Source organism: Oncorhynchus gorbuscha, linkage group LG03, assembly GCF_021184085.1.
Source record: "Oncorhynchus gorbuscha isolate QuinsamMale2020 ecotype Even-year linkage group LG03, OgorEven_v1.0, whole genome shotgun sequence".
Taxonomy (NCBI): Eukaryota; Metazoa; Chordata; class Actinopteri; order Salmoniformes; family Salmonidae; genus Oncorhynchus; species Oncorhynchus gorbuscha.
Window position 1 is genome coordinate 32,389,263 of NC_060175.1, and position 22,983 is coordinate 32,412,245.

The window sequence follows — 22,983 nt, forward strand, 5'->3', positions numbered from 1 at the left end:
GTGTGTGCATGAATGTATGTATGATGAATGTGTGTTCAATACTCAGTGTACCAGTCACACAATCAGAAAAACACCAATCCTCTCTTTATCTCTCAATTAAATTAAATTCAATTACAATTCAAGGGCTTTATTGGCATGGGAAAGATAAGTTAACATTGCCAAAGCAAGTGAAGTAGATCATTAACAAAAGTGAAATAAGCAATACAAATTTACAGTAAACATTACTCTCACAGAAGTTCCAAAAGAAGAAAGACATTTCAAATGCAACATTATGTCTATATACAGTGTTTTAACGATGTGCAAATTGTTAAAAGTACAAAAGGGAAAATAAATAAACATAAATATGGGTTGTATTTACAATGGTGTTTGTTCTTCACTGGTTGCCCTTTTCTTGTGGCAACAGGTCACAAATATTGCTGCTGTGATGGCACACTGTGGTATTTCACCCAATAGATATGGGAGTTTATCAAAATTGGGTTTGTTTTCAAAGTCTTTGTGGATCTGTGTAATCTGAGGGAAATACTTGTCTCTAATATGGTCGTACATTTGGCAGCAGTTTAGGAAGTGCAGCTCAGTTTCCACTTCATTTTGTGGACAATGTGCACAATGTGCACATGTCTTCTCTTGAGAGCCAGGTCTGCCTACGGTGGCCTTTCTCAATAGCAAGGCTATGCTCACTGAGTCTGTACATAGTTAAGCTTTCCTTAAGTTTGGGTCGGACATAGTGGTCAGGTATTCTGCCACTGTGTACTCTCTGTTTAGGGCCAAATAGCATTTTTGTTCATTACTTCCAATGTGTCAAGTAATTATATTTTTGTTTTCTCATGATTTGGTTGGGTCTAATTGGGGTCTCCCTCTCTCTCTCTCTCTCACACACACACACACACACACACACACACACACACACACACACACACACACACACACACACACACACACACACACACACACACACACACACACACACACACACACACACACACACACACACACACACACACACACACACACACACACAGGGGAATACAGGCTCCTCTGACACGTCATGATTGGTCACTTTTTGCCTCTCTCCTTCCTGCTTAAATAGTTTTTAACAAAAGAGAGGGATGGAGAGGGGGAGGGGAGGAGTGGATGGGGGAGGGGATATATGTGCTGCTCTGTTGTCACTAGAGGAGTGAGAGGGAGGGGTAGAGTATGAGAGCAGAGAAGGATAGAGTCCCAGAAGTGGAAAAACACTGCCTTACTGTGTGGGTCAATCTATTGGCTTCCAGATAGAACCCATCATATCAAGGAAATACAAGCATGAGCAGGTAGGACTAGATTTGATTCTAGAGCATTTCCTCCTTTTCTTCTGTTTCTGTCTTCTTCCTGCTTTAGTTCTCTCATACCAACAGATTCTCTATCCTTCTTGTTTGTCTTATCACGCTGTGCTCTCCACATTCCTCCTCTTTTCTGCTTTTCTCTTCTCTCACTCCCGTAACCGGTTGTGTGTTGTCACTTTCTTTCTTCCCCTCTAAACCTGCTGTTGAATTAAGATAGCTTTCTCCTCTCATACAAATATTCAAAATGATTCTCAATCTTTATTGACATTTCCTTTTCTCTACCATCTCACTGGGTACATACTGGTTGAATCAACGTTGTTTCCAACCAACATGGAATAAACGTTGAATTGATGTCAGTGCCCAGTGGGATGTGTCTATTATGTAAATGTTGATCATCTCATATACTCCCAAATTCCTCAGTTACTCCCAAATTCCTCAGTTATCTTTAGATTTTGATCCTGCATCCTGTATTTTTGCTTTGTATGAGAATAACACATCTGCATTCTTCAACACCTGACAAAGTACAAAGTTCTGATTGCTGTTGTTGGTGCGTGTGTGTAACTGTGCTTGTGTGTGAGGAGGCGTTGGTGGGTGCAGAGAATTGGAGTCTTTAGTCTTTTTTCTTCTGATGGTGGTGTTGCTGTTTTGCAATCAGAGTGCAGAAGCTTTTCCCTTCCTTTCCGAGCATCTGGTAACACACACACACAGCACTATATGTTGTTTGGTTTAAATTGTGCACGTGCCTTTCATGAAGAGTACGCCCATTGCTGTTCTCTCCAATAATATACCTAATGTGTACAAAAATACTCATGTTTTTCCAGTGTTTTTGTTTTACATTTCTCTCAATTACATTCATCCTTTCCGTCATAGTAATTATGCATTAGTAGTTTTTAAAATTAATTTGACATGCTAGTGAGCCAGTGAGTTAGTGAGTGAGGGAGCATTAATGTGCTCAAAGATGAGAATAAGTGTTTGCATTTGGGTCACTTCAATGTGAATATACAACCAGTGAGTGAATGCAGCTTTTTGATGTGATTACATACATAGGTGTGTGTTGTATTTCTCCAGCGCTGTCTAACTCCCTGCTCTCTCTCCTTGGCAGTCATCAGTGTGTAGGAGTAGTGGAGGTTACTGAGGCTAGCCATGGAGTGGTGTATGATAACAAATACTGACAGACCCACTCAGAGAGCCAGCAGCAGCGCGGGACCAGCCAGCAGCAGAATGTGTAACGTGTGTGTGTCCCCCTCCCACCAACTCTGAGTGGACTCAGTACTCTCCTCTTTACCAGGGAGCAGGGCTGCAAGATGCTCAGTCCTGTCAACCCCTACAAAAAGAGCTTGGTTGCTCTCCTTCCCTCTCTGTTCTTTCTTTCTCTCAATGAAAGGCCACTATTAAAACAACAATGATCTTCCTGTCCAATGTATTGAGGTAGAGAATATCCTATTTATCCTCTCTCCTCCATGTGAGTGGGGTGTGCTGGTACAGTCAGGCTGGGACTGACAATGTCACAGTGAGCAGTCCCACCTCATTATGTATTTTATGCCCTGTGTCCACCCACAGATGGTCAAATTAGCCCTGCCCCCCTGGACTTTGCCACCGTACCCTTTCCTATCTCCTGGTGTAAAACTATACAAATTCATGGATTGCCTCTGTGGACATTATTATTTTGGATGTTATTCATTTTACATACTTAATAAGACACAAAAAGTCTGGTATTTTTGTGTGTGATGCATTCCCATAAATGGGTGTGTATTGTTGGTGAAAGCTGGGTAGATTGTTACGCATCAATATGCGTGTGTGCTTTGCATGAGGGATCTCTAAGCCAAGCTAATGAATATGCTCATATTGACTGAGGTTATTGATTAGGAGAAGGTTTAACAGGATTACCACTCTAACATGATTGAAATAATGCATTAGGGACACACCTACCTACCTCTGTGTGCTAGCAGGACTCCTGCTAAGCCAAGACAAAGATACTATTTTCCCAAATTGTATTTTTTGGTTCTTTGAAAAGAAAGAGTGAGTTGTGTGAACACACATGACTTGTGTCTTGTCTGAAATTAATTTGCCTAGCGCACATCTGTAACACTCCTGTTTTTTAAAGACTCACAGTTGTCATAATTAGGAGTATGTGATCTAAACGTGGTAGTGAATAGCTTGTGTGGCCCGTAGGTAAACAGCCCAGGGTGAAGTGGTTCTGTGAATGAGAGTCAGATCGTTAGTGACGGGGTGTCAATGAGCATGAATTAAACTGGTGTGTAGGGATTCACACACACACACACACACACACACACACACACACACACACACACACACACACACACACACACACACACACACACACACACACACACACACACACACACACACACACACACACACACACACACACACACACACACACACACACACACACACACACATACAGGAACGCATGCTCGCACGCACACTTTCTCTCACTCTCTCTGCATCTCTCTCTCTCTCTGTCAGACACCCACACAACGGTGCACATCAGGCCAACATAGTGTTCATGACAGCTCGTTAAGCAAATTTGAGTCCAGCTCAATTAAGGTCCTCATTAGGTGGTAAAGGCTTATATTGCCCTGGCCTGCAATGATGTGGAGTCTGTAACCAACAGCAAGATCAGAGAGACCGTTTAAACATTCAACACAGGAGGCATGGAGAAACAGCAGAGGGCAAAAGGCAGGGGAGGAAGGAATAAAGAAACAGCAAAAGAGAACTATCTATATATATACAGGAGAGAGAGAGGAGAGAGAGAGAGAGAGAGAGGGAGAGAGAGAGAGGGGGAGAGAGAGGGAGAGAGAGAGAGGGAGAGAGAGAGAGGGGAGAGAGAGGGAGAGAGAGAGGGGGAGAGAGGGGGAGAGAGAGAGAGGGGGAGAGAGAGATGGAGAGACAGGGAGAGAGAGAGAGAGAGAGAGAGAGAGAGAGAGAGAGAGAGAGAGAGAGAGGGGAGGGAGAGAGAGAGGGAGAGAGAGAGAGGGAGGGAGGGAGGGGGGAGAGAGAGGGGGAGAGAGAGAGGGGGAGAGAGAGAGGGGAGAGAGAGAGAGAGAGAGAGAGAGGGGGAAAAGGGCAGATGGTCAGGAGGAGGGACTGGTCAGCTGCAGGCTGATATATGAGTGGACACAATGAGCAGAGAGGCCAGGCAGCTCCGGCCACATGTGTGGGTGAGCCGAAAGAGACAGAGTGTGGGGGAGGGGTGACCTAAACCACACAGGCATGGATGGACACACCGAGGGAGAGGGGGGGCACAGAAGAGGTGTAGCGGGAAAGAGAGAACAAGAACCCTGTTTAACCAAAACCAATGTTCAAAGTAAAACAGCTTTCACACACTTTGCTGCTCCAGCATGACAGGCTAACTTTTAGCTTTTCAGGCAGTAGCTGTGCGAGCCAACTTCAAATTATCAAATGCATGCATGTTTTATTTTAAGAGGACCTGATGGCATGTAGATTGACATCACTGTGGCCCTATGGAAGACATGCCCTGCTAAATAAACCAGGATAGAGGGGGTAAGGGGAGAGGGGAAGAAAAGAAGTGACACACCAGTAGCTTCTTCTCTGACGGGCTTGATTGGCCTGTAAAGTATCTAGTGCTTGTGGGCCATGCATCCAATGCTTATACAGTACATAACATACAGTTTCAGTGTCTGTGGTGTTTTTAGTATGAATCTAAGGTAGTTTGTGTGTATTGTATGGATCTTTCTGGCCATAGTGGTCCACTGGTTGAATCAACGTTGTTTCTACGTCATTTCAATGAAATCTGGAATAGACAATCAATTGATATCTGTGCCCAGTGGGGAGTGGTTGTTGGAGGGTGGGCGGTCCACAGAGTCCTCACGGGCGTCCCTGTATATTAATGTCCCATTGGTCCTCTGGCGCGTTCCGTATTGATCCAACCAATGGCTTGAATTAGTACTGATGAATACAAATCACCCAATAATGAGTGACCAGCTGATAGAGCGTGATTAATCAGGGCCCTAAACAAACATTTTTTTTTTTTTTTTGCTGTCCTCTCATCTCTCTCGGTCTCTCTCTTGCGTGAGGATATGTGCTGTGTAAATATATCTCAGGTTGAATTCCAGACATTCCAACAACCTGAGTAATCTGCAGGATGACTGGGATTCTCTCTCACTCTGGCCGCTCGGCCGGCCTGCACGTCCCACTCAAACTTTACATCCTGATCTTTACGACCGGCACAGACCTTTCTGTGTATCTCAGTCAAACACAACACATTAACACAGGTCAACTATCTCAGCCACAGTGTACGGTACCAGTCAAATGTTTGGACACACCTATTCATTCAAGGGTTTTTCTTTATTTTAATTATTTTGTACATTGAAGCATAAATCCTTCACTCTGCGGTCCAACTCATCCCAACCATCTCAATTGGGTTAAGGTTGGGTGATTGTGGAGGCCAGGTCATCTGATGCAGCACTCCATTACTCTCCTTCTTGGTCAAATAGCCCTTACACAGCCTGGAGGTGTGTTTTTGGTCATTGTCCTGTTGAAAAACACATGATAGTCCCACTAAGCTCAAATTAGATGGGATGGCGTATCGCTGCAGAATGCTGTGGTAGCCATGCTGGTTAAGTGTGCCTTGAATTCTAAATAAACCACAGACGGTGTCACCAGCAAAGCACCATCACATCTCCTCCATGTTTCACGGTGGGAACCACACATGCGGAGATCATCCGTTCACCTACTCTACATCTCACAAAGACATGGCGGTTGGAACCAAAAATCTCAAATTTGGACTCATCAGACGAAAGGACAGATTTCTACTGGTCTAATGTCCATTGCTCGTGTTTCTTGGCCCAAGCAAGTCTCTTCTTATTATTGGTGTCCTTTAGTAGTGGTTTCGTTGCAGCAATTCAACCATGAATTTGACCACTAGGGCTCCCGAGTAGCGCAGCAGTCTAAGGCACTGCATCTCAGTGCAAGAGGCGTCACTACATTCTCTGGTTTGAATCCAGGCTGTATCACATCCAGCCACGATTGGTAGTCCCATAGGGCAGCACACAATTGGCCCAGCGTCGCCCAGGTTTGGCAGGGGTAGGCCGTCATTGTAAATAAGAATTTGTTCTTAGCTGACTTGCCTAGTTAAATAAAAGTTAAAATAATCATAATAAAGTCCTGATTCACGCAGTCTCCTCTGAACAGTTGATGTTGAGTTGTGTCTGTTACTTTAACTCTGTGAAGCATTTATTTGGGCTGCAATTTCTGAGGCTGGTAACTCTAATGAACTTATCCTCTGCATTAGAGGTAACTATGGGTCTTCCTTTCCTGTGGCGGTCCTCATGAGAGCCAGTTTCATCATAGCGCTTGATAGTTTTTGTGAATGCACTTGAAGAAACATTCTTGGCATTTTCCACATTGACTGACCTTCATGTCTTAAAGTAATGATGGACTGTCATTTCTCTTTGCTTATTTGAGCTGTTCTTGCCATAATATGGACGGTCTTTTACCAAATAGGGCTATGTTCCATATACCACCCCTACCTTGTCACAACACAACTGATTGGCTCAAACGCATTAAGAAGGAAAGAAATTCCACAAATTAACTATTAACAAGGCACACCTGTTAAATTCAAATGCATTCCAGGTGACTACCTCATGAAGCTGGTTGAGAGAATGGCAAGAGTGTGCAAAGATGTCATCAAGGCCAAGGGTGGCTACTTTGAAGAATCTAAAATCTAAAATATATTTTGATTTGTTTAACACTTTTTTTTGGTCACTACATGATTCCATATGTGTTATTTCATAGTTTTGATGTCTTCCCTATTATTCTACACTGTAGAAAATAGTAAAAAATAAAGAAAAGCCCTTGAATGAGTAGGTGTGTCCAAACATTTTACTGGTACTGTATGTATGTTCGCATGTCTGTGTATGTGTGTGTACGTGTGCATATGTGTGTGTGCCCAGCAAGTGTTGAAGTCTTTGTTTAATATTTACTGAGTAATAGCGATTTTGGAGTGGTCAGGCTACCTACCATAAGGGCAGTTTTCTTTCCCCTCCTGTCCAATGCCTCTGATGCCTTGCAACACCCCCCCCCCAAAAAAAAACAATCCCAGGTCCATGTGACCCTCCCCCACCTCCCTGCCTTTCTCTCTCCACTATTCGTCTGATTAACCCTTAATTGCTAATACTGACCCTGCAGTGGACCGCTACCAAGAGGGGGAAAGAATTCACACCAGCAGCTCTTCTGCTCATATCGATCATGTGCATGTCCATAACTCTGGCCCATAGGTTGAATGATCAGATTCTTTCATTTAGATTATAACCATTATCTTATTCGGAATAAGAGTGTGTGTAGATTGTTGAAAAGGTTGAACATCTAAAAATGAGGAACATCATCAGTGGGTTTGGTCTCTCCAGTCTTAGTGATTTGTGGTGTTATGAGTTCTAGAGAACACAGACCTGAACAGCACATATGTCTCTGCTGGCTGTGGAATATGGTCATTTGCACACTGGTCATCGTTGGTGATTGACAGCAGGTATAGGGAGAGAGAGAGACCGAGAGTGAGCGAGACAGAGAGAGAGAGCAGAAGCTAAATCCTCTCTCTACCCGGCTATGTAATTAGGACCAGTCCAGCGAGACTAAGCTGCTCTCTCACAGGCTGGCTGCAGTGGAGTGGAGTGGAGTGGAGGTGGGAGGTGGGATCAGAGCTTCGGACAGAGTGGATGGTGTTGAAAGCTGGACTATGAGGGGAGGCACATACTAGCCATCCTCTGATTGGATTGATCAAGCTCTTGTTTACAAGCCCCCTGGTCCCTGTTTGTTGCTCAGGCACACACACATGCACAATATGCCTGTTTTACTGGCCCCCTGGTCCCATGAGGTGTGTTGGATCCATGTGAGAGCCTGGGGTGGAGAGTTAGCCTTGACCCCCAGGGAGCAGGAGGAGGCTGGTGTGTGTGTGTGTGAGTGACAGGGAGAGTGTGTGTGAGTGTGGTGGAAGAACAGGGGGGCTGTAACTCTATCTCACTTCCTCCAGGTCTCAGATTTCAGGAGCCACTACTCATTACACACACACACACACACACACACACACACACACACACACACACACACACACACACACACACACACACACACACACACACACACACACACACACACACACACACACACACACACACACACACACACACACACACACACACACACACACACGTCTTGTAAACTGTCAGTACTGCTGGTGGATATATGGGGCTGGTCTGAGTTAGTGAGATGTTTGAGTTCTTATAGGATCTACTGTCAGACAATAGGGTCCTCTGGCTTTGTTAGGGGACGTGGGGGGACAATAGGAGCTGTGGGACAGGCTGGACATAGAGAGAGAAGGTTCCTCTGCTCAAAACAGCTGTTTCTGTTTGGGGTCCCCACGACAGTGTCCGCACGTACGCCACATGGATACATACACACAAACACACTCAGTCAACTCTCATTTGCACAACATGTTCGATCCATCCACACACTCAAAACATTGGGTTAGCGTCTGGGTTAGGGTCAGGGTCTGGGTTAGGGTCTGGGTTAGGGTCTGGGTTAGGGTCTGGGTTAGGGTCTGGGTTAGGGTCAGGGTTAGGGTCAGGGTTAGGGTTAGGGTCTTGGTTAGGTTCAGGGATAGGGTCTGGGTTAGGGTCTGGGTTAGGGTCTGGGTTAGGGACTGGGTTAGGGTTAGGGTCTGGGTTAGGGTCTGGGTTAGGGTTAGGGTCTGGGCTAGGGTTAGGGACTGGGTTAGGGATTGGGTTAGGGTCTGGGTTAGGGTCTGGGTTAGGTTGGGTCTGGGTTAGGGTCAGGGTTAGGTTAGGGTCTTGGTTAGGTTCAGGGATAGGGTCTGGGTTAGGGTCTGGGTTAGGGACTGGGTTAGGGTTAGGGCTTGCAAGTAAGCACGATAAAGTCTACACTTTTTGTATTCGGCACATGTGACAAATAAAGTTCAATTTGATTATAGAACCAGAGTTTAGTAAACGGTTAGAATCATGCAATGCACACAAGTAGCACTATTTGGAACCAGTGTCTTGAAACAATGTTGCACTACAGTATCAGTCACTGTTTCACACTTCTGACATCATTCAATCAATCATGAGATATTATAGTGCAAATCCTCATTTCAGATATGGGTACATAATTTCAAACTTTCGAACAAACCTCCCATTGAATATTTCAAAGATGTGTAAAGCATCCTATTTACGCACATTTAAATATCAATAGGAGGTTTGTTCGAAAGTTTGAAATTATGTACGCATATCTGAAATTAGGATTTGCGCTATAGTATCTCATGATTGAGAACACATTTTGTCTCTGCCATGTTTTGTATGATCACCCAGAGTGAAGTTTCAACGCCCTTCAAAATCATTTTGAAGACTTACAACACCACAAACAACAAGAATATGCTTCCAACAACAGGACAGCAATAGATGATGAGAAACAAAAACACACATACTTAATGATTAAAAAGCCATTAGAAAGTGGGCCCTCCTCCATACCCTACCCCCCCCCCCCCATACATCCTCTGCTACAGATGGCTGTGTTATATACTCACTGTTTTCCCTCATCCTTCCTGGAATCTCCTCACCCTCCTTTATGAATCACAACTACTGTAAGCATAGACATGTGCATGCACACATACACACAACTACTGTAAGCATAGACATGTGCATGCACACAAACACACAACTACTGTAAGCATAGACATGTGCATGCACACAAACACACAACTACTGTAAGCATAGACATGTGCGTACACACAAACACACAACTACTGTAAGCATAGACATGTGCATGCACACAAACACACAAACACACAACTACTGTAAGCATAGACATGTGCATGCACACAAACACAAACACCGCGAGGCGGCCGACTGAGATGGCCGCCTCGCTTCGCGTTCCTAGGCAACTATGCAGTTTTTTGTTTTTTTACGTGTTATTTCTTACATTAGTACCCCAGGTCATCTTAGGTTTCATTACATACAGTCGAGAAGAACTACTGAATATAAGATCAGCGTCAACTCACCATCAGTACGACCAAGAATATGTTTTCCGCGACGCGGATCCTGTGTTCTGCCTTACAAACAGGACAACGGAATGGATCGCATGCAGCGACCCAAGGAAACGACTCCGAAAAAGAGGGAAACGCGGCGGTGTTCTGGTCAGACTCCGAAAAAGGGCACATTGCGCACCACTTCCCAGTATTCTTCTTGCCAATGTCCAGTCTCTCGACAACAAGGTTGATGAAATCCGAGCAAGGGTGGCATTCCAGAGGGACGTCAGAGACTGCAACGTTCTCTGCTTTACGGAAACATGGCTTACTGGGAAGACGCTATCCAGGGCGGTGCAGCCAACGGGTTTCTCCACGCATCGCGCGGACAGAAACAAACTTCTCTCTGGTAAGAAGAGTGGCGGGGGCGTATGCCTCATGACTAACGGGACATGGTGTGATGAAGGAAACATACAGGAACTCAAATCCTTCTGTTCACCTGATTTAGAATTCCTCACAATCAAATGTAGACCGCATTATCTTCCAAGAGAATTCTCTTCGATTATAATCACAGCCGTATATATCCCCCCCAAGCAGACACATCGATGGCTCTGAACGAACTTTATTTAACTCTTTGCAAACTGGAAAACATTTATCCGGAGGCTGCATTCATTGTAGCTGGGGATTTTAACAAAGCCAATCTGAAAACAAGACTCCCTAAATTTTATCAGCATATCGATTGCGCAACCAGGGGCGGTAAAACCTTGGATCATTGTTACTCTAACTTCCGCGACGCATATAAGGCCCTGCCCCGCCCCCCTTTCGGAAAAGCTGACCACGACTCCATTTTGCTGATCCCTGCCTACAGGCAGAAATTAAAACAAGAGGCTCCCACGCTGAGGTCTGTCCAACGCTGGTCAGACCAAGCTGACTCTACACTCCAAGACTGCTTCCATCACGTGGACTGGGACATGTTTCGTATTGCGTCAGATGGGAATATTGACGAATACGCTGATTCGGTGTGCGAGTTCATTAGAACGTGCGTCGAAGATGTCGTTCCCATAGCAACGATAAAAACATTCCCTAACCAGAAACCGTGGATTGATGGCAGCATTCGCGTGAAACTGAAAGCGCGAACCACTGCTTTTAATCAGGGCAAGGTGTCTGGCAACATGACTGAATACAAACAGTGCAGCTATTCCCTCCGCAAGGCTATTAAACAAGCTAAGCGTCAGTACAGAGACAAAGTGGAATCTCAATTCAATGGCTCAGACACAAGAGGCATGTGGCAGAGTCTACAGTCAATCACGGACTACAAGATGAAATCCAGCCCAGTCACGGACCAGGATGTCTTGCTCCCAGGCAGACTAAATAACTTTTTGCCCGCTTTGAGGACAATACAGTGCCACTGACACGGCCTGCAACGGAAACATGCGGTCTCTCCTTCACTGCAGCCGAGGTGAGTAAAACATTTAAACGTGTTAACCCTCGCAAGGCTGCAGGCCCAGACGGCATCCCCAGCCGCGCCCTCAGAGCATGCGCAGACCAGCTGGCCGGTGTGTTTACGGACATATTCAATCAATCCCTATACCAGTCTGCTGTTCCCACATGCTTCAAGAGGGCCACCATTGTTCCTGTTCCCAAGAAAGCTAAGGTAACTGAGCTAAACGACTACCGCCCCGTAGCACTCACTTCCGTCATCATGAAGTGCTTTGAGAGACTAGTCAAGGACCATATCACCTCCACCCTACCTGACACCCTAGACCCACTCCAATTTGCTTACCGCCCAAATAGGTCCACAGACGATGCAATCTCAACCACACTGCACACTGCCCTAACCCACCTGGACAAGAGGAATACCTATGTGAGAATGCTGTTCATCGACTACAGCTCGGCATTCAACACCATAGTATCCTCCAAGCTCGTCATCAAGCTCGAGACCCTGGGTCTCTACCCCGCCCTGTGCAACTGGGTACTGGACTTCCTGACGGGCCGCCCCCAGGTGGTGAGGGTAGGCAACAACATCTCCTCCCCGCTGATCCTCAACACGGGGGCCCCACAAGGGTGCGTTCTGAGCCCTCTCCTGTACTCCCTGTTCACCCACGACTGCGTGGCCACGCACGCCTCCAACTCAATCATCAAGTTTGCGGACGACACAACAGTGGTAGGCTTGATTACCAACAACGACGAGACGGCCTACAGGGAGGAGGTGAGGGCCCTCGGAGTGTGGTGTCAGGAAAATAACCTCACACTCAACGTCAACAAAACTAAGGAGATGATTGTGGACTTCAGGAAACAGCAGAGGGAGCACCCCCCTATCCACATCGATGGAACAGTAGTGGAGAGGGTAGCTAGTTTTAAGTTCCTCGGCATACACATCACAGACAAACTGAATTGGTCCACTCACACTGACAGCGTCGTGAAGAAGGCGCAGCAGCGCCTATTCAACCTCAGGAGGCTGAAGAAATTCGGCTTGTCACCAAAAGCACTCACAAACTTCTACAGATGCACAATCGAGAGCATCCTGGCGGGCTGTATCACCGCCTGGTACGGCAACTGCTCCGCCCTCAACCGTAAGGCTCTCCAGAGGGTAGTGAGGACTGCACAACGCATCACCGGGGGCAAACTACCTGCCCTCCAGGACACCTACACCACCCGTTGTTACAGGAAGGCCATAAAGATCATCAAGGACATCAACCACCCGAACCACTGCCTGTTCACCCCGCTATCATCCAGAAGGTGAGGTCAGTACAGGTGCATCAAAGCTGGGACCGAGAGACTGAAAAACAGCTTCTATCTCAAGGCCATCAGACTGTTAAACAGCCACCACTAACATTGAGTGGCTGCTGCCAACACACTGTCATTGACACTGACCCAACTCCAACCATTTTAATAATGGGAATTGATGGGAAATGATGTAAATATATCACTAGCCACTTTAAACAATGCTACCTTATATAATGTTACTTACCCTACATTATTCATCTCATATGCATATGTATATACTGTACTCTACATAATCGACTGCATCCTTATGTAACACATGTATCACTAGCCACTTTAACTATGCCACTTTGTTTACTTTGTCTACACACTCATCTCATATGTATATACTGTACTCGATACCATCTACTGTATGCTGCTCTGTACCATCACTCATTCATATATCCTTATGTACATGTTCCTTATCCCCTTACACTGTGTATAAGACAGTAGTTTTGGAATTGTTAGCTAGATTACTTGTTGGTTATCACTGCATTGTCGGAACTAGAAGCACAAGCATTTCGCTACACTCGCATTTAACATCTGCTAACCATGTGTATGTGACAAATAAAATTTGAATTGATTTGATTTGATTTGTAAGCATAGACATGTGCATGCACACACACAACTACTGAAACCATAGACATGTGCATGCACACAAACACACAACTACTGTAAGCATAGACATGTGCGTGCACACAAACACACAACTACTGTAAGCATAGACATGTGCATGCACACAAACACACAACTACTGTAAGCATAGACATGTGCATGCACACAAACACACAACTACTGTAAGCATAGACATGTGCGAACACACAAACACACAACTACTGTAAGCATAGACATGTGCATGCACACAAACACACAACTACTGTAAGCATAGACATGTGCATGCACACAAACACACAACTACTGTAAGCATAGACATGTGCATGCACACAAACACACAACTACTGTAAGCATAGACATGTGCGTGCACACAAACACACAACTACTGTAAGCATAGACATGTGCATGCACACAAACACACAACTACTGTAAGCATAGACATGTGCGTGCACACAAACACACAACTACTGTAAGCATAGACATGTGCGTGCACACAAACACACAACTACTGAAAGCATAGACATGTGCGTGCACATAAACACACAACTACTGAAAGCATAGACATGTGAGTGCACACAAACACACAACTACTGTAAGCATAGACATGTGCGTGCACATAAACACACAACTACTGAAAGCATAGACATGTGAGTGCACATAAACACACAACTACTGTAAGCATTGACGTGAGTGCACACAAACACACAACTACTGTAAGCATTGACGTGCGTGCACATAAACACACAACTACTGTAAGCATTGACGTGCGTGCACACAAACACACAACTACTGTAAGCATTGACGTGAGTGCACACAAACACACAACTACTGTAAGCATAGACATGTGCGTGCACACAAACACACAACTACTGTAAGTATAGACATGTGCGTGCACACAAACACACAACTACTGTAAGCATAGACATGTGCATGCACACAAACACACAACTACTGTAAGCATTGACGTGAGTGCACACAAACACACAACTACTGTAAGCATTGACGTGAGTGCACACAAACACACAACTACTGTAAGCATTGACGTGAGTGCACACAAACACACAACTACTGTAAGCATAGACATGTGCGTGCACACAAACACACAACTACTGTAAGCATAGACATGTGCATGCACACAAACACACAACTACTGAAAGCATAGACATGTGCGTGCACATAAACACACAACTACTGTAAGCATAGACATGTGCGTGCACACAAACACACAACTACTGTAAGCATAGACATGTGCGTGCACACAAACACACAACTACTGAAAGCATAGACATGTGCATGCACACAAACACACAACTACTGTAAGCATTGACGTGAGTGCACATAAACACACAACTACTGAAAGCATAGACATGTGCGTGCACACAAACACACAACTACTGAAAGCATAGACATGTGCATGCACACAAACACACAACTACTGTAAGCATTGACGTGAGTGCACATAAACACACAACTACTGAAAGCATTGACGTGAGTGCACACAAACACACAACTACTGTAAGCATTGACGTGAGTGCACACAAACACACAACTACTGTAAGCATTGACGTGAGTGCACACAAACACACAACTACTGTATGCATAGACATGTGCATGCACACAAACACACAACTACTGTAAGCATAGACATGTGCATGCACACAAACACACAACTACTGTAAGCATTGACGTGAGTGCACACAAACACACAACTACTGTAAGCATAGACATGTGCATGCACACAAACACACAACTACTGTAAGCATTGACGTGAGTGCACACAAACACACAACTACTGTAAGCATAGACATGTGCATGCACACAAACACACAACTACTGTAAGCATTGACGTGAGTGCACACAAACACACAACTACTGTATGCATTGACGTGAGTGCACACAAACACACAACTACTGTAAGCATTGACGTGAGTGCACACAAACACACAAGTATTGTATGCATGCGCAAAAGTATCACACACACGCACTAGCTTTGCATCTCCTAATCCATAATTGTGTTGTTGTGATGGTCTCCAGTCCAGTCTGATCATGATTCCCGACTTCATTCAGCCTTCAGACAGTTTGAGTGTAGATTAGGTTTACAGAACATAGATTAAGCCTGGTACAGTAGAACATGTCTCATCTTGATTAGAGATTGCTCCCATCTCAGTGAGAATTACTCAGACTGTGTGTGTTTTTGTATATCCCCATGCACAGCGTATGTGCATGTGTGGGTCAGTCTGTGTCTTGGAGAGTATGTATGTGTATAGGTGTGTTTCCCTTGAAGTCACTTTGTGTAAGCCTTTGTATGTACACCCTAGTATACTGTAGATGTGTCCGTGTGGATTGTGTTTATTATTTCCCTCGACTTAACCCTGATCCAACACAGACTCTCAAAACCAGGTCAGCTGGTCGTGAGCTTCAATACTGAACAAAGCTCCGTTGCTAAAGAGTGTGTATTTGTGTGCGCATACTTTTGTGGGAGTGCAATGTTTGAGCGCGGCTTTATCGACTGTACCAGAAGTGGTGTGTTTGTTGTAGAGCTGGGGACGGGGACAGTCCCATGACTGTCTGGAATTCCCTGGAGCACAGAGACATTTCCAAGGGGGATTGGGACTTGGCTCCCTGTGTGTGCGGGATTTAGTCACACATTGACCAGGACCAACAGAAGGGCTGCTAAACGATCCACATGTTGATCCCTAAATTATACGATCACAGTCCCATAATTCCATTCAATCCTGAGATCCCAGTCATCTAGCCCCTCCCCAGCCAAATCCCAATCCCCCATGTAAATGTGTCTGTAATCCAGGTAATTCCAGCCAGTCATTGGACTGTCCCTGTCCACAGCTCAACAACAAACACACTACTTCTGGCACAGTCGATAAAGCCGTGTTCAAACATTGTTCTCCCACAAATGTATGGGCACACAAGAACACTGTTTAGTGTATGGAGAGAGCAGACAGTCAGATGTAGGCACCAGACGCTACAAAGTTGTAGTGTAAACAAACTCAACAATGAGCTCATAAGCGCTCACCTCCAACGGACTAGCATAGTGGAGACTGGTAAAGCATGTGAACAACCATATGTTTCTCTTTGCTCCCTCTCTCTCCCTCTCTCTCTGTCTCCACCTTTCTCTCTCTCTTTCCCCTCTTTCTCTCTCCCCCTCCCTCTCAGTTCTGTTGTAGTCCCTCTGGCCCAGGCTCAAAGGGTCAGGACAGTTTAATAATACTCTGCAATGCCTGGAATGTCAGCCTAATGCCTGCTCAAAGACACGCAGCCTGCAAAGCCAATCAAAATGGTTGATCACTGCACCAATGGAACACACTGCACTAATGTGCTTGTGTCGTGTGTGAATGCGGTTGTTTGTATGTGTGTGTGTGTGTGTGTGTGTGTGTGTGTGTGTGTGTGTGTGTGTGTGTGTGTGTGTGTGTGTGTGTGTGTGTGTGTGTGTGTGTGTGTGTGTGTGTGTGTGTGTGTGTGTGTGTGTGTGTGTGTGTGTGTGTGTTCGTGTTAGACTGAGTAGAGTGAGGGTCTCACACACAGAGCACCGTACAGAGGGACAACAATGATCCCAGTGAGAGAGCAGGACAGAGGGGAGCGGGGCGGCTGATAGGGGCTTATCGCCCTGGAGACCAGGCCAGGGGCTGTGTTGTTCATGACGATTAGGCATGGAAGAGCTCAGAGCACAAGGTACCTCCGCGGGTAGAACTGTAGGAGCAGTGTGGGGCACTGGATTGCAAAGCAAAAACATGATAATGGGCTCTGCTTGTCAGTGGGACTGTAATGTTTTTTTATAAAATCTTATTTTCTTGGGTTTTCAAGTGAGAAAGAAGTCAATCTCCATGAAACCTTGAGTAAAGTGGAACTTTGTTGTATTTTATCTTGTATAAACTCAATCTATTTGTATTTAGTTAGTGTATTACCTGTGTGGTATGGTTATCTGAACAACTTAAATAATTTGCAGTTATCTCTGCTCTAAAACTGGACTGATGGGTTTTGTATTTATTATGAATCCCCATTCGTTCCTGCCAAGGCAGCAGCTACTCTTCCTGGGGTCCAGCAACATCAAGGCGGTTATATACAATTTAAAAAATGATATGACATTACATTTCATAACACTTTCACAACATATTAAGTGTGTTCCCTCAGGCCACTACTCTACTACCACATATCTACAATACAAAATCCATGTGTACGTGTGTAGAGTGTGTGTCTTGTCATGTGTATGTGTGTCTGTACCTGTGTGTGTGTCTCTTCACAGTCCCCGCTGTTCCATAAGGTGTATTTTCATCTGTTTTTTAAAATCTGATTTTACTGCTTGCATCAGTTACAATATGTGGAATAGAGTTCCATGTAACCATGGCTTTATGTAGTACTGTGCGCCTCCCATAGTCTGATGTTGACTCTGGGATTGTGAAGAGACCTCTGGTGGCATGTCTTGTGGGGTATGAATGGGTGTCCAAGCTGTGTGCTAGTAGTTTAACCAGACACCTTGGTGCATTCAGCATGTAAACACTTCTTACAAAAACAAGTAGTGATGAAGTCAATCTCCTCCACTTTGAGCCATGAGAGATTGAGGTCTCTCTTTGTGTCACCTGACAAAATGTAATACGTGGTGAATAACCTGTCATCTCTCTGTGGTTCTGTAGGTCTGTTGAAGATGCACTGGTCTCCGGAGCACGCGGCCCCCCTGTCCCAGTGGCCTGAGCAGCACCTGGATGTGTCTTCCACCACCTCCCCTCCCTCCGCCCACAAACACGACTCACGTGGTTACACCACTGCAGCCGGATACCCCTGGGCCAGCGATGACATCTCTGCCCTCACGGCCTCTTCCTTGTTAAAACGCTATGCTGAAAAGTACTCAGGCCTGGAGCTGCCCTACGAAAGGCCTGCCCCAGGGGCTTACTCAGAGCCTGGGGCCTTCCTGAAGAGTGAGACTGAGCCCTGGGCCCTGGGGCAGGGCATGGAGTGTTACCCTGCGCTGGAGGCCCTGGCAGCAGGGGCCAAAGTGGGATCAGCATCAGTGGGCCTCCCTGGCACGGGCAGTGTGACGGTGGTGAACAGTAACTTGACCTCTGACCCTGGGTATAGTGGTGGTGGCTCCTGTAATGGCCCCCCCTCTCAGGACTACCCCCTCTCCTACAACAGCACCTACCTCTCCTCAGGATACTGCTTCCAGCCCGGCTCAGCACTTCCCCCAGCCTCTCTGCAAACCACCCCCACCCTGGTGTCCAGCTACAACCCTACCAACCCTGTATACAACTACCCGCCAGGCTGCTACCCCCACCTCCAGACCAGCCTGGCAGCCAGCTACAGCCACAGCCACCCCAGTGCCTCCTACCTCCCCTCTGGGCTGAGCACCCCTACCCCCCTGACCCCCCGGTCCACCATGGCGGGGGGCAGCTATGGCTACCCCAGTCACAGCCTAGGGGCCGGCTCTGAGACAGGAGGGCCGCTGAAACGCAAGGCCTTTGAGATGGCGGAAGAGGGGGAGGAGGGAGGAGAAGGAGATGGCTCGCGGTACAGGAAGTTCGTCAACGGCCACAGCAAGAGCCACGGCAATGGTCACGGCAACGACTACGACATAGCGGGCTCAGAAGTCCAGGCCTACAAGCCCGGCAAGCCTCTGGTGTCGCCTCCTTATGTTGGCCAGGGCGAGTACAGCCCCTCCTCAGGCCTAGGTGGGGAGAGTGGGGGAGGAGGGGAACATGGCTTTCCCCATCAGAGGCTGGCCATGAAGATGCCTGCGTCACATGCACGATCTGAGGACCCAACTGGAGGACGCTAGATCAGGCACTTGAAAGGAACACTCTCTGGGGGTCCTTCGGTTTTATTGGCATTTAAAAACCAAGTAGAGTACTTACTCTGACAAAAACTGGGGGAAAATAATAATTGGATTTTGCAATGAGAGGTCATGTGATCTAACCCGGAAGGAGAGAAAATGCAAATGACTTGAATCCGCCTCCTATCTTATATCATTTTCATTCTTAGATTTTCTCCAAAGAGTCAAGGGTCACTTTGTCCTGTATGGGTGTGGTGAGGTGGTGTGAGGACAGAGGGTGGGATCTAGATGGATAGGGCTAAATCAGGCAGTCTGAATGGATTACCGACTGCTTCTCTCAGGATCCTATTTATTTCCCAATCTTCTACTTTGGCAGACAGTGACATTGCAATGTTGTTGTTTTGAAGAGTTGCTCTCTTAATTGGAGTGGCCACTTGATATGGAAAGGACGTTTGACTCTATTACCTCCTACAGCACCATAAGAATCATAACCTTTCAGACCAAAAAGTAGAGAAGAAGAACATAATTGATGTGATGTACTTTAATAACTTGACACCACGAGCACAATGACAGCTCTTCTGAGGCTTGGTGCCTCTATACAAATTGCTTTGAAACGAATGTCCCCCTCTCCCCCCTTCCCTTTTCCCTGTTTTCTTTTGACAGTGTTTCTATGTTATTTCTCCCCATTTCTCTACCTCTCATCACTACATTTTCATCATGTTTTCCCTTCCCTGCTTTTTCTCAGTTTGTTCCACTCACTCTTTTTCTTTTTTTGTTAAAGCTGCAATATGTAACTTTTACATAGAAATGTGAGTTATAGATATGTTATTCTCATTGAAAGCAAGCCTAAGAAGCAGTAGATCTATGTGCTCTATTTCTATGCTTACCGGTCTTTAGTTTTTGCTTCTTTTACTTTCGGTTTTGTACACCAGCTTTAAACAGCTGAAAATACAATAGCTTTGGTTATTGAAAATATATTTCACAGCAGATGGTACAATGATTCTCTACACTATGCATTGCTTATTTTGTCAAAAACTGAAATTAGGTGAACTATTGTTCATTATGCACTGTTACATGCAGCTCTATCAATACATTGAAATACTTAAACCTGCAGAAAGAGATACTTAAACCTGCAGAAAGAGATACTTGTAGAAACATACTTGAGAGAGAATTTTAACTACAGCATATAAACTCAGCAAAAAAAGAAAGTCCTCTCACGGTCAACTGCGTTTATTTTCAGCAAACTTGTGTAAATATTTATATGAACATAAGACCCAACAACTGAGACATACACTGAATCTGTTCCACAGACATGTGACTAACAGAAATGTAATAATGTGTCCCTGAGCAAAGGGGGGAGGGGGGGTCATGTTCGGAGGGTCATGTTAGCATGAGCCTGCAAGAAGGGTACCACGAGGGAGGAGGATGTCTTCCCTGTAACGCACAGCGTTGAGATTGTCTGCAATGACAACAAGCTCAGTCCGATGATGCTTGACACACCGCCCCAGACCATGACGGACCCTCCACCTCCAAATCGATCCCGCTCCGGAGTACAGGCCTCGGTGTAATGCTTATTCCTTCGACGATAAACGCAAATCCGACCATCACCCCTGGTGAGACAAAGCTGCGACTCGTCAGTGAAGAGCAATTTTTGCCAGTCCTGTCTGGTCCAGCGACGGTGGGTTTGTGCCCATAGCCGTTGTTGTCGGTGAAGTCTGGTGAGGACCTGCCTTACAACAGGCCTACAAGCCCTCAGTCCTGCCTCTCAGCCTATTGCGGACAGTCTGAGCACTGATGGAGGGATTGTGCATTCCTAGTGTAACTTGGACAGTTGTTCTTGCCATCCTGTACCTGTCCCGCAGGGGGTATGTTCGTACCGATCACATGCAGGTGTTGTTACACGCGGTCTGCCACTGCAAGGACGATCAGCTGTCCTTCCTGTCTCCCTGTAGCGCTGTCTTAGGCTTCTCACAGTACGGACATTGCAATTTATTGCTCTGGCCACATCTGCAGTCCTCATGCCTCCTTGCAGCATGCCGAAGGCACATTCACACAGATGAGTAGGGACCCTGGGCATATTTATTTTGGTGTTTTTCAGAGTCAGTAGAAAGGCCTCTAAAATGTCCTAAGTTTTGATAACCGTGACCTTAATTGCCTACTGTCTGTAAGCTGTTAGTGTCTTAACGATGTTGCAAGGTGCATGTTCATTCATTGTTTATGGTTCATTGAACAAACATGGGAAACAGTGTTTAAACCCTTTACAATGAAGATCTGTGAAGTTACTTGAATTTTTACGAATTATCAGGGTCCTGAAAAAGGGGCGTTTCTTTTTTTGCTGAGTTTACTAAAGAGTAGTACACTGTCAAACCAATGCAAATGTGCCGTTTTCATAGAGATACTCTTAGAATCCTAAAATCGGAGTCTGCTTGTGTTTTTGATGTATGCATTCTTTATTCTTTTTGCCTTTTTAAAGAAATATATGTAGTCTTGTTATTGAATACTCAGGAAGATTGTTGTATTGTAAAATAATGTATGTATGTATGTATTACCTTTGGTGTTTGTAGGGAGCTTTATGGAGAATATAATGGAGTCATGGCTGTTGTAAATGTTGTAATACAGACACTGTACAATTCAGGGAACACAGAGCTTTTAGGGCCACCAATATTAGCGTTTGTGCGTGCGCGCACACACACACACACACACACACACACACACACACACACACACACACACACACACACACACACACACACACACACACACACACACACACACACACACACACACACACACACACACACACACACACACACAGCATGCACACACGCACAGCCACTTAGATTCAAATATTTGAACACCCACAGAACACTGCCAGTCTTTTAACTTGAGAATTGAAACATGAGATTCCTACCAATGCCTGAAACGTAGAATGTAATTCAATATATTTTATTCAAAGGATAATAGAAACCATAATGTACATCAATAATTGTTTTAGATATATAAAACATATTTGCTTTATTTCCCATCTAGATTTTGGTGGAGTGATGATCTTCATTAAGTGTTATGTAGTTAGCAAAGGGGAAGAAACACTTTTTCTGGACAAACATTGACATCCTGTGACAAAATGCAAATGACAACTTTCAGCCTGTAGTGCTCAAACATGAACGCTTTGCTTGACGTCAGAGGTGAATGTCTACATCCATCAAATACCTTCCTATCAACGTAACCTAAAAATGACATTAGGTATGTTTCTGAAATGTCTTAACTCTATGTGACTATACACCTCAGTAACAGGTCCTTTCTCCAGACCCCCCTCTACTTTGTGTTTTCTATAGTAGCCGTGTACAGCTGCTGGGCCTCTATACACCTCACTGTGCCTATTATAATACTCATCTATTACCTCAGGACACAGTGGTGAAAACAACATCAGAGCCTCAAGAACCACCAAAAATATCACAACTGAAAAAATATTAAACTCTTCCTAAACCCCAAATATGCCCATTTTT

The 22,983-nt window shown here is 45.4% G+C and overlaps 1 protein-coding gene across 2 annotated transcripts; it reads left to right on the forward strand.

Annotated features, from left to right (window-relative positions):
* Positions 1-1,184: 1,184 nt before the first annotated feature.
* On the forward strand, positions 1,185-21,012 carry LOC124031234 (fidgetin-like protein 2). 2 transcript variants are annotated; one of them, XM_046342265.1, is made up of 2 exons: positions 1,185-1,310; positions 18,345-21,012. In XM_046342265.1, exon 2 carries the CDS (start codon positions 18,356-18,358, stop codon positions 19,481-19,483), a length of 1,128 nt encoding a protein of 375 aa, XP_046198221.1. In that variant the 5' UTR covers positions 1,185-1,310; positions 18,345-18,355; the 3' UTR covers positions 19,484-21,012. The 2 variants fall into 2 exon arrangements, with proteins under 2 accessions (XP_046198221.1, XP_046198220.1); XM_046342264.1 differs by lacking the exon at positions 1,185-1,310 and adding an exon at positions 17,230-17,385.
* The last annotated feature ends 1,971 nt before the right edge of the window (positions 21,013-22,983 follow it).